The 13,254-nt window shown below is 37.1% G+C and overlaps 2 protein-coding genes across 2 annotated transcripts in view; both read left to right on the top strand.

Annotated features, from left to right (window-relative positions):
- Positions 1 to 1,231, top strand: part of LOC107086648 (taste receptor type 1 member 1-like) — a 6,616-nt gene extending 5,385 nt beyond the window's left edge. The window contains 1 exon segment of the mRNA XM_015377738.1: positions 8 to 1,231. Within this exon segment, the coding sequence (XP_015233224.1) occupies positions 8 to 916 (909 nt within the window). The 3' untranslated portion in view covers positions 917 to 1,231.
- Positions 1,232 to 8,620: 7,389 nt separating this feature from the next.
- On the top strand, positions 8,621 to 9,826 carry hes3 (hes family bHLH transcription factor 3). Its single transcript, XM_015377756.1, has 4 exons — positions 8,621 to 8,781; positions 8,859 to 8,954; positions 9,045 to 9,126; positions 9,225 to 9,826. Exons 1-4 carry the CDS (start codon positions 8,623 to 8,625, stop codon positions 9,704 to 9,706), a joined length of 819 nt encoding a protein of 272 aa, XP_015233242.1. The 5' UTR covers positions 8,621 to 8,622; the 3' UTR covers positions 9,707 to 9,826.
- Positions 9,827 to 13,254: the final 3,428 nt, after the last annotated feature.

Below are 13,254 nucleotides of genomic sequence, written 5' to 3' on the forward strand. Positions count from 1 at the left end.
CTGCATTAGCTGTAAGGAGACGGAGTGGTCTAAAGAAGGAAGTACATCATGCAACCCACGGCTGGTGGAGTATGTGTCATACACAGAGATGTCGGCTTTGTTGATCATGGCTGGAGCCGGCATCTTAGTGGGCCTCACTGGAGCCATTTCCGTTCTCTTTGCCTTAAACTATAACACACCTGTTGTCAGATCTGCTGGAGGACCAATGTGCTTCCTGATTTTAGGTTGCCTCATTTTGTGTTCTGTTAGTGTGTTCTTTTACTTTGGCAAGCCCACAAATATTTCATGCATTCTCAGGTACTTTCCTTTTCTGTTGTTTTACACAGTCTGTCTTGCATGTTTTGTTGTTCGCTCTTTTCAGATTATTTTCATTTTCAAAATAGCCACAAAGTTTCCCAAACTCCAAATCTGGTGGAAAAAATATCACGGCCAGTGGTTAGTCATTGCTGGAGCTTTTACAGTTCAGACCCTCCTACTTGCTATTAGCTTTGCATATGATCCACCCATATTGTACAATGAAACATCATGGTACCAAGACCAAATTGTGCTTTTCTGCACTTTGAATCTTGAAGCAACCTCTGGCACTTTTGTTTTAGTTGTAGTTTTGAGCTGCCTTTGCTTTATTTTCTCCTACATGGGAAAAGACCTCCCCAAGAATTACAATGAAGCCAAATCCATAACCTTTTGCCTGCTACTGTTTACCGTCACCTGGATCTTGTTTATTACCATCTACATACTTTACCATGGGAAGTTCATCCAAACTTTCAATGCCCTTGCAGTGCTCTGTAGTCTCTATTTCTTTTTGCTGTGGTATTTTCTACCAAAATGTTACATCATAATTTTTCAGTCTCACAAAAACACACAACAATACTTCCAGGGTCAGATTCAAAACTATACTAAAACAATAAGTCAGTAGGTTTTCCCAAAAATATTCTAGTACTGGTTAAATATTTGTATAATTTAGCCACCCTTTATGTATTTGTTTTATTTATTTGCTTATTTTTCTGATGGTGGTATCCTATTTCATGAATATTGTTTGAATGAATTTAGCTGTGGTGCAATTTTTGGAGACCCCTGTTTGTAATACTTTGTACCTTCCCATTTTTCCTGATGTGACAGAAGCAGACAAATTATTTATATTTTAAAAATCTCTTTAGATCATCCACAATCTAGGTCTCTTGCTTATGGTGCATTCTCTTCTGATTCTACCAAAACTTATAGCTCCTGCGACTGTGATGATGATGGAGACATGTTGTTTAATTTCTGGTAAACAATCCTGATTTTCCCCACATATTTTGTCTTTTTTTGTTATAAGGCCCTAGTCTCTTGAAGCTTGCAGTGTGTCATTTATTTTGGAACAAAAAATCCATTGTGTCTAACTAGTTAAGCACAAATGTCAAATTAAAAAAACCTTTCTCAAAGGAAACAAGTCATGTTACTAACATTTTTTCACTCAATTTAATTTTAAACTTGTATAAACCTAACAAAAATCCATCCATCATCTGCTTATCTGTCAGGGTCACAGTGGGGCTGGTTTCCCTTTCTCCAGTTTGGGCAAAAAGAGGGTACACCATGGACAGGTCATCAGTCTGTCATAGGACAATACAGAGACACAAAATCATTTAGAGACTCCAATTATTTTAACAATAGTTTCTGGACTTCGGGAAGAAGCTGAAGTACCCATAGAGAACCCACACATACTGAAGGCTTTCGGGCCATTGTATTGTGTGATAAAGAAATGAATTTGTAAGGTTGAGTCGAGACATGAAAGGCCTGTTTCATAAAATAAATGGTAAAAAAAAAGTACAATTGTGCAAGCCCAGATGCTTTGCTACAATTCTTAATCATTTTAGGCGCAATTGTTAAAAAATCTATATTATGACCACATGAGGGCGCTATTCTAACAGATGCAGCGAACCACATGACAGTCCTTGAGTATAGGAAACACATTTATTAGAATAAGTTGACAGGTTTATAATTGGTTTCTGTAACTGCAATCTATATTTTGTAAAAGTATAAATCCTTTGTGTTTTTTTGGGTACCAGGTTTAGCTGCACTGGTTTTAAAAGATAATGCATTGCTAAGGGTTTTTGTTTGTTCCTTTTTTCTCTGTTTGAAAGTCAGTTTCACGCAGTGATGCTCGGCTGGACTGCAGAGGGGGTGTCCTGCCAAGTGAAACGGAAGGAGGCATGCAGCAGGGGGTAGATAGGGGGCCGCAATTCTGCTGGGTAAATTGTCGTTTTGTTGTGGCTTTTCAGCTTCCAGGCAAGTTAAAAAAATGGGAGGACGGACCGTGAAACTAGGAACGAATTGGTGAAAGGTGCCACTTAGCATGGCATATGGCACTTTCTAGGGAGCGAGACGCTGACACCTACAAATTGACAATTTCATACCAATTTCAGAGTTACTTTAGCCACACACGATGGCAGCCAACAGGTTTAATCTTAGCAGCATCCGAGATTGGTGGTGTTGCCTATTGGTCAATGTTAAAACGGAGAGCTATTTATTGATATTGATATTTGGTGATAATATTTTATCCTATGTTTTGCATTATAAAAGGCTGTCCTCGCTGTAACGCATTATTTAGTACATAAAGCCTGTGCGTTGAATCGTTTTTCTAATGAAGCTGTAAAGATAGATCGGTTTTCCATAGGCTGTCACCTTTTTTCCAGGCTCTATTTAGGTCTGAAGTCAATTCAATTCAATTTAATTAATCTTATATATATATATATATCTATATATATCTATATAGATATATATATATAATATATATATATTATATATATATATACGACAATTTACCCAGCTCGGTAATACTCTAACCTCTAATACTTTTTGTATAATTGAACGCTTCATTAGTTAAATGTATTTTCCCTAGCATCTAATATAAGCTTGAAGTATATAATTTGAAGACATATTTCAGGACTTTTATTAACTACTGTAACACACATTGATAGATTGATAGGTATTTTAATACTGTTCAATTTTATTTGTGTGTGCCTTGAGTGTGTGTGTGTGTGTGTGTGTGTGTGTGGGGGGGGGGGGGGGGGGGGTTATTATGGTTTTCTCTCTTGGTGGGATAAAGGGAAAAACACACCTGCAAGGTACCCATCATTTCAGGCCAAATAACTCAAAGGCGCAATTACATGTTTGCGTTTGGTGGCCATAAGCTGTTTTGGTGATGGTACAACTGAAACTGGGCCATTTTATGTGAACTCAGTTCAACATTTTTTTTATTTTTTTGGTTAGAATAGTATGTTGTGATATTTTTTGAAGAGCGATGAGTTTACAAATCAATTCATGTATTGACAAAAATAGGTGAATAATAATTAGAATTCACACCTTACTATTTGCACAAATTAAATGGAGCATCTCATTTTTGTTATGTTTCAGACTTTCACATATAGCCTATAGCATATTGATTATTAGTTTAAAGGTTATTTGGGAAACGGATAATCCCCTTATCCCGAAATATTTTTAAACATCAATTATATATAAATATAATCTTGTTGTTTTAATAGATTAGACATGATAATTCCATTATAATGCTCTAAAACTGATCATTCTTTCTGCACATATCTTCCATTCAAATCTCAATTGACTACTTAAAAAATGTAAATAATGTCTGAAATAAACAACCCTGCTGAAGTGTAGCTCCTTGTGGACTCACACATGATTTTCATAAAAACTGGTTTTATTTTCTTTAAGTGTTACTTCCTGACCCAAGGTCCATGAATCATATATTTTCTCACCTAGGGTCATTTTTACAGTTATCTAAAACTGGTGTAATAATGTTCTAATTTCTATGGACTAAAAGTCAAAGGTTTATTGAATACTGAATACAGAAGGCTTTTATAACATCCGATTAAAATGTTAGCCATATGATTTTCTTCAAACATACCATGATCCATATACCTAATCCAAACATCTTATTATAAAGTCCAAATATTTAAACTAATCTAGTCATTAATTTGTTTTAATATCACCTTAAATCAAACAATGCTCTTGTGGCTGTTGTTTTAAACTCCACTGAACGTAGTGCGCCAAGATCTACTCTGTTATTCTCATTCAAATCCTACTCTACTCCTTCAGAGTAAATGGCAGATGTTTTGCAATTGAAGGCGCATCAATACCCATGCGCTTCAGTCTTTAACAAAGGCGCACTCCTTTTGTCAGGCTCTTGTGTCTTTCACTTCAGAGGCCAACAAAAGGCTTCATCCTCCAGCGCAGTTATAAAGTTACTTTCCTGGTTAGTTCATTTCGGCCCTTGAGAAAAACCTAAAGCGATGTTAATGTGCGGCCTCTCCTCCTTTCATGCGCTAACTCCGGCACACACAGAAGAACAGCGGCCTTTGTGTCGCCAATCCAAAATAAGAAGGCTTTAAATAACCCGAGGAGCAGTCTATAGAAATTCATGACGCATTTTTTTTCCTATTTGATGTTTGATCAGAGGTTCCCCAACACGTTCGTCGCGTGGCTTCTGGTGAAATCCTCCCAATATTTCACCTTTTCTCCCAGTCCACCTGTTCATGAACCTGTTCTCGCTCTTTTAATCACGCAAAGTGAGGGTTTGGTCACACCTCAGGTCCAGATGAATAGAAGGCGGTTCATCGATTTGCTCCGCTCTCCATGAGACAAATTATGTTCGCATATTTTAAGAGTATTCTTCTGAAGCATTCAAAACATGTTAAAACTTAAATCCCTATAACACAGTGGCCACAGAAATAAAAAAATGTACTTATTTTTCTTTTTGTTTGTTTTTTTTTTTTACTTATTGTGAATATCTATTTGTATTGATAGTAGAATATGGTGGCTCCTAACCACTTTGGGCACAAGTTAAAATAAATGGGAAATATTTTCCAATATTAATGCTTCAAGAAGGGGAAGCTTTATTTCTTATTATATGACAGAAGAATAGATCTACAGAAAACTCTTTTTATTTTATCGAGAAATACTTGATTTTCATCTCTCCCATGTTTGAAGCATTCATCTAATTCTAGTTGGGTTTTTTGTTGTTTTTTTTGTTATTGTTTTTTTTTTTGTTGTTGTTTGTTTTTTTTTTTTTGTTGTTGTTTTTTTGTTTAATGTATTTTTATCCCCATCTAGATAAATAGCGAATGGTAAAATTAGGTTAAGGTGGTGGAGAAATGTTTGGACTTCTATAAATCCATTCATCAGTTCATCACTGCACAAATGTGATCTTTTATATATACATTTACCCCGAACCCTGAAAAGTGTTCCTTTCGGACATGAAAACCTTTTTGAAGTATCCAACATAGCTATAATTATAAAAAACTAAGCAATAAGTGAGAATGAAAATGAAAGTGTCTCTTTGGAATTAAGAAGTCTCCTTTGTCAAATGCTACATTCATTTATCAACTGGCACATAGGTTGCAACTTCATATTAGTCTTATATCTTCTGAGATCTGTTAAAATCTTTGCCTTATTTCAGGCCATTGATGGTCGTTCATTTTCACATCGACAGAGAAACCGTTTATTGCAGTAATTGCATAATTGCCTCACTAATTGTTGTTAACAAGTTCCCCAATAGTCCAATTATTACAGGAGCGCTTTTGGCCTCTCCTCCGGCGGGAATCCATAACAAAGGTCCGATAGGGTTAATGAATGACCTGCGGCTGAAAAGTGAGCCACAGAAGAGGCCCGCTCCCTTTTATAAACATACACCTAACGTGTCATTTAATGACACTGGCATTATTGTTCCCATTTAAAGCACACGTTTCTTGCTGCGCTTTTCTTATGGATAGATGATAGTGCAACAGCATGTGGCAGGACTGGTGTGTTTTAGGGCTGCTGCATATATATATGTTGCAGAGCACGCGTTAGAAACCACCTTTTTTGACCTAAAGAGGAAGAGCCAACACTAATTGAAATTATAGCGGATAATCAGAGGCGAAAGCTCCTCAGTGGTGCCGAATATCAAGAGGTGACTGCTGCTGTGTCAGGACTCAACGTCAGCATCCTCTCTCCACGGTGCTGTGCAAGAAAGAAAGACAAAAACAGGCGTGAAACGCAGATAATGTGGCACAAAGCCAAGACAAAAGACCAAAGGAAGACCACTTAGAGGAGAGCATCTCGACCAGGATCCATGCCACCGTTATAGCGTCACAGACTTGGCGAGCAATTTCTCGGTTTTTAACCAATTAGTGTTTCCTGTAAAGGCTGACATCGCTCTGCTTCAGTGGGGGTCTAAGGGCAAAAAGTTTGATATGGTTTCTGATTCATCTGCTTTTAGCAAATCTGCAGAGATTTTGATACATTTCACGTGTTTATTACTTTTATGCACATTTAGCCTACATTTTATGTTCCTGCAGTCGCCATCACTGCAAACTAGTCTCCATTTATAGGTATAAAATGGTATCATATTTCTTAATAAAACCTATATTGAACTATCAATCCCCTACACAGGAATGACTGGGACAAAGCAACGCGTCTATGAATGTTTGTAGACACCTGAGTGATTTTCCCTGCATGGATGTAGTCCCAATAGGATGCAAAGCCCACGATTATAGCTAAATCTTCTCTAATTGGGTGAGATGTAAACATTTTGTTCCCTGAAACTTAAAGTTGGATTCCAACTTTAATAATGTATCCAAGGGAATACATTTTCAAACCATGAGTTTTTAGGAAATGTTTACCTCTAAAATTTGACTAATTTGAATTTGCTATATATGCATTGGGTGTGACTTTATTCAACTTTCTTTGGTTATTTATATGATCAGTAAAACCTCCATACTTCTTTGTATCCCTCTAAGAACGTGGACATGCCACTCTGCCTAGCATTGGAGAGGAGAAAATATATACAGATCTCTATCACATTTAAGTATTTTCACGCTGTGTGTGAGCATGCAGGATGCGCACTGGGCCGCCTCGAGTCAGCATTGTTAAAGGTGGCATGACTTTCCCAAGACTTAACCCTTTTCAAGCAGAAGTGTGGAAAATTGGGAGGCGAGGGTCTGAGGACAAGGGGCGGCCCGCGATTCTCCTCGGTGCCTCACTGAGCCTGCATGGCATGAAGACAAAAACTGCTGACGCACAAAAGCTAAGGAATTAGAAAAGTCTTAAAGCATCCCCAACATACTTTAGCCTCAGGTTTCCCTTTTATACTGTTAGAAAGTGTTTGTTTTATCTGTTTTCTTTTTGTTTTGTTTTTTTATGATGCGTTCACTGTATATATATAATAGAGAAGTATGTCTGATATCAGGATTCTCATATGCAAATGGTTTTACTACTTTGGGCACCAGAAAATCAGCATTTTGTGGGGGCATGCTGGAGAATTATCACGGTGCTGCCTTGAACCAGGTGGCGTGAAACTCACAGATAAAGGATTGAATACAAGAGTCAACACTTCTCTCTCTGCACAGCAAGAGTAACCATTATGGTTATCTTTATCATTTTTATGCTCCTCTGGAGTTTTTCCGCGCCCCCACACGTTGGTTTTCTGACGCGTGCTCACTAGCTTACAGTAAGTAGACTATTAGGTTTATTTGTAATAACCTTCATCAAAGTAACACACATTTTGACATGAATGTAGAAAATGCTTATAAAATTGTTTATATTTCGCGAGGAAACGTTTTTTTTTTCTTTTAAACTTTGCAAATGTTCTTCTTTTAAACTTTGCACATTTTATCTTAACCGAACGTTATTCAATGAACTATACTGAACTTTGCATTTATATTCATACTGTTTGCTGTTTTCACATTTTGCTTTTGATAGAGCAACAGTAGCCCTAACGCATAGACAAGTGGTAGATACAGTATAAACGATTTTCAACCATGTTTACTCTAATACTCTAACTCTATGCACCTTTATGAGGCTTCAGACAAAGAATATTGGTAAAGAAATGGTATCAGACCAAGTTACAAAATGAGACAGCTATTCAATAGGGAATGGGATAACTATTCGTGTAAACAGTCGCTCGAAAGCCGGGCTTTATAACAGCCTGGTAAGAAGATAGAAATAATTTTAAGACACAATTAAGGGGGGTGGAAAGAAAGTCTGACAGAAGATGCCAAAACTTGCACAACCTTTTGCTTGCACAAAAAGCTGGAGCATTAGATTTCATTGGAACAAAAACCATAAAATGTCCAGTGTATGTTCCAATGAAATGTCTAGATCAGACAAAAACACATTCTTTGCAGTGTCCTCCAAAATATGAGAATTTTTGTTTACAGACACTGTTTATCCAATTCAGCTGATCTTCAGTTATAGGAAAAGTCAACAAAATTTCAGACTTTAATACTAAATGTTGCACAAGAAGTGGCCTACAGACTTGCAGCTGTAACAAGTCGAATCCACCTTTAAATGCATCAAAAATAAATAAACAAATAAATAAATAAAATAATTTGTAACTTTATCATTTAGCTTACACTTCATAATGATTTATTTTGTCTAGCACATTAAATACAATCTGGATATAGGACGAGAAAAAGCAACAAAGCTAAAATTACACTGTTATTTTTGCAAGGTGTTTGGCTTTCAAAGTTGTTTTTAATATTTGCTTTTCTGGTGCTTCTCTGCATTGGTGATTGGTTAAGCCTGGTGAATGACGCCATTGATGCTCATTTGAGCGAGGAAGACAGGCGGGATTCTTTTTTTATTGACATGTTAAGTGGGTGCTACTATATAACTCTGCTCCTGGTCCTCCACTCGGGATATCGACAGGGAGAAAGATCAACTTCAAGCGGACTTTTAAGCGACATCAGGATTAAAAGGATGGTGGCAACATCAGACTGTGGGGAAAAGGCCAAACACGGAACCAAGGTACGAGCATAACTAAATTCAACGACTGAAACTTAAAGGCGAATTATAAAAGTTAACCTAAGTCTGACTTTTTACAGGTTTCAAAACCACTCATGGAGAAAAAGCGAAGAGCGCGAATAAACCAGTGTCTGGACGAATTGAAATCGCTTCTGGAGAGCTACTACAGCAGCAGTGTGAGTATGAGCAACACATATACAGTCAATAGAAATCAAAATTTTGGCTGGTGATCCAATTATATATAAGTATTTAAAATGTTAATTTAGATTCGAAAGCGCAAGCTGGAGAAAGCCGACATCCTGGAGCTCACAGTGACACATCTGAGGAACCTCCAAAAGATACAGAACGGTGAGTTACGAGCTTATTTTAAATATAAAGCCCTTGAAAAGCATTCTATTACAGTCTATAAAGGTCAATGAAACGATTTTTTTTTTTCACTGTTGCAGCTTCCGTCGGTGCTTCTGAGTGTCGTGATTACCAACTGGGCTTCCGTAGCTGTCTTGTAAACGCAAATGAGTACCTGCTGTTGGCAGATCAGCTGAACGGAAGTGGGCCCTGGACGCAGCTCTCCAGCAAACTGTACCGCTTTCAACGTAGAGGTGAAGCCTCCAGCACCACGGACAGCGACCCAGGCCACCCCGACGCCCTGGAGGAAGCGCGGAACCCACGACTGCAGTGTTTAAATGGACATGAAGAAAGCAAACCGGTTCAACCTACACTTACGAAACCTCAAACGGCTCACACAGTTTCCTCTTCACCCAGTGTAGACAAGTATCAGTTATTTGAGTCCAAACCGAATGATGTTTTGGGGGAGAAAATTCCCGCCAGAAGCATAGAGCCCGAGAGCGTCAGTCACAAGATCCCAGAGTTCGTCAGCCTTGGGCAAGAAGCTGAGAACAAAGAGCTCAATGTGTGGCGGCCTTGGTGAACTGATAGGAACCTGGATGTTTATAATTGCACTATGCCTTTTTGAAATTCATTTTAAAACAATGTATGTATCATTTTGTTAATAAAAATTGTAAAATAGGGATTAATTTGTATAATAAAACTGTGAATCTGTGAATATCTGATTTGTTTAAGCTTTTTCTGTGACCATTCAAATATTAGGTCTTGATTTGATCCCATTTAGTAATCAGAATATGACGTCCTTGTATTTCTGACTTGTGTTTGTCTTCATCACTAGATAAAACGTATACAACAAAAATATGTTGAAATGCCAATTTGCAGAATTCCTCCTGGTGCGACTTTTAAAGTGTTGCATTTCTCTCAGAGATGTACAACAATAAGTCCTAACAATGAGTGAAGTCTTAAAACTGATACAAAGTAGAAAAGGCTTTTTCAAACTTTGGAAAGGGACAAAGCACCTTATATTCGTCCACGTGGTTTTTGAACCAAAGGAACCAATAACCCAGAAAAAATTACATAAAATAGAAAAAAACTTCCAAAGAAAACAGGGTTTCTTGAAAGTGTATTTTCTAAACAGATGTCACAACTTAACCCATAAATATAAAGTTTAAACTAAGGTATCAAAATGTGCAATTTAATTATCTATTAAGCTCAGTTTATTCTATTAAGATCGTTTTTGCTCATCGGGTATGTCCTAAATAAAAAATAATAATTTAATTTGTGAATGACAACCTTTTTTCAGACTAGATCAGCTATACTGACATTATTAAACGTTAGCTGTTAGCACATTTGATTTTAGCACTTCCCAGTTCTCACTGAAAGACGTTCTCAGAGGGCTTTTCATATATATTTTTTTATCTTGATATAAACAACCCATATACTGTAGGTGGGATTATATTTTGCTTAGATAAACCATTAACACATCAACACCATTAGTTAATATTGCGTCACCACGTGAACAATCTCTTCTTATGTACAAATGTATCAAATGCAAAAAACGTGTCCATATACATAAAAAATAAATAAATAAATAACTATATGAAAATAGATACCTGGTAGATAAATTTTTGCTTTTTACAGTTGCCTCCTCTCCCACAAAATGAATATGTATGCTTTGAAAATTTATTTATATTTTGTTTTAACAACATTCCGCACATCCACCCCACATAGGCTCTTGTGGTAGAGAGTCACTTTGAAAGATAAAATTTTCTCTGTTACAAAACATTTAGTTAAACAGCCTACGTTCTGTGTTGTTTTTAAATGCAAAGCTAAAGAATATAAAATAAAGATAACAAAAATGTTAAACAAATGAAGGGAAGCAATAAACATGTTAATTACAAAGAGGTGTAAAACAATGAAAGCTAATTGTTTTTTTGTTTTGTTTTTTCTAGTTGTTCATGGAGCTCTCTTTTTTTCGCATGCAGCTTTTCCTCCTTCTAAACGAAAAATTTAAAAAGCAATGCATGCATCCAATCTTTTATTCTTCCCCACTTTCACGGATAAGTACCGAAACAGAAGCGGGGAAATCGGACACTTGTTGGACAGATCGGCAATTTTCTGCTATGGGCTGCAAATTTCACGCGGGGAGTCTTCATTAATGTCCGCAGAAAGGCAGTAATGCATCCCTCCCATTGCACTATTTGACTCAAGATTTAGGAAGAGTATCATAGTAGTACTAGTAAAGTAGGCTAATATGGCATTCTCTTAAACTGCAGTTTTTATGCAGTTGTATTTCTGCAGGTCCTTCGAATGTGATATTTACATAGTCAACACAATTGATTTTTTATCGCTGTAAATATCTGGTGCAAATTTAAATCAAAATTACCCTGCACAAAAATATAAAATCCACTAGTTTTAAACATAAAGCTGTCGCGCTGGCTGTGGTCTGCAGGTCCCTGAAAGACAGCAGTTATCATGCAGCTCAAATAAAGCACCCTTTAGTTTGCAGGACTGTCATAAAGCGTCTCTATCCTGGGAAGGAAGGCACCTTGCAGCGAGGAGAATCGCAGAAACGCCCATCCTTCTAAAAAACTGAAAGGGCGCGTCTGCTTTTCACAACAAGGTTATTCCTAAGAGAATATGTTGATTCATTTGTTATTTGAAAAAAAAAAAAGATATTCGTTACTTCCTTTCTAGTAAAATTTTTCTTGTGTTTAGACTAGAGTCAGCTCCTAAAGCCCTGACTGGAGAGCTTGTATCATCAAAGTCAAAGCTCATCTGCCAGTAGACATCTGAGGCAAATGGCACAAGGGAAGTTTGTTTAATACACAAAGGAAAATGTCACGTGACAAGCCAACTGAATGCACTTCAGCTTCTTTTTGGACTTCTATGAACTCGTCCACACATTGTTTCAGTCTCCAAGTTTGCTCTGCAAGAATAGGGACGCACATGAGAACCGAAGGGAGGCAGAGAAAAGAAAATGGATCTTTATTAGCATGAGACTGAGTCCAGTCAGGCGAGATTAACGGGTCAGACGTGGATGAAGTGCGCTCCAGACGCTCAGTTGTGCGACTCATGTTGAGAATAAACGAGGTTTTTGAAGCCAGATTCAGCAGAGACACACAGTGTGGTGACGTGACGTTTGGTAATAACAACATAGAGTTTATATGCCACATTAAGAGTCTGGATAACCCCATTAGACCAGAGTAATGATGACCTTCGGTTGAAGGTTGTCCAGGACAATCAGCAGATGAGAGCGAAACGTTCTGGGAAACGGATCTGTCCATACTCACTGATATTGATCTCTTCACAAAGCCCATAAAACCAGCAACATTATCTGTGATGTGTTCCCATTGTAATGTGGTTGGGCACTGTTACCCAGCAGACACACTGACACCCCTTAGAGGAAGAAAAAGCTCTAAAGGTTTGTGGTCATCCAAAAAGGGTTTCTATTGCAAAAAAGGTAATAAAAGGCTTTGATTGAAAATGGTGAACATGTCAAAGTCATAACAACGCTCTGCCAGGATCGGAATACAAACTCCATTCAAGAAATCAGGACATAATTAAAAGTTGTGAAATTTTCTCAGTGTTATTTGATTCTGACAGTAGGTAGAACCACTGATCTCTATTTATTCAATGGCTAACCACTTGTTTGTTCATAGTACACGTTGCTATGAAGTCACCAGCCGCCATATTGGTACTCCCTAGTTAGAAGGTCGGAATGTTACCAATACCTGCGCTACGGCATCAAACAAATATAATTTTCTTTTAAAATAAATATAAATTATTCCCTTTGACAAACACTTGCCACTTCATACCATCAGTCGATTGCAGTAATTTGCATATTCAGTATGAAGTCTATAAATCATGTATTATAATATATCCATCACAACAAAATTAGTGTGTCAATGGAGCATAATAATACTGTTCTTAGATATTAAGAATACTACAAACACCCCAACTCACACACTATCTGATGATCTGAGAGGTGCAAAATTGTTGAGGTACATGTAATATACATGTAACAATTACATTGTTATGGTAATTTTATAGATAGATAGATAGATAGATAGATAGATAGATAGATAGATAGATAGATAGATAGATAGATAGATAGATAGATAGATGGAT

The sequence above is a fragment of the Cyprinodon variegatus genome, unplaced genomic scaffold (assembly GCF_000732505.1).
Source record: "Cyprinodon variegatus isolate N-32 unplaced genomic scaffold, C_variegatus-1.0 Scaffold158, whole genome shotgun sequence".
NCBI classification, from domain to species: domain Eukaryota; kingdom Metazoa; phylum Chordata; class Actinopteri; order Cyprinodontiformes; family Cyprinodontidae; genus Cyprinodon; species Cyprinodon variegatus.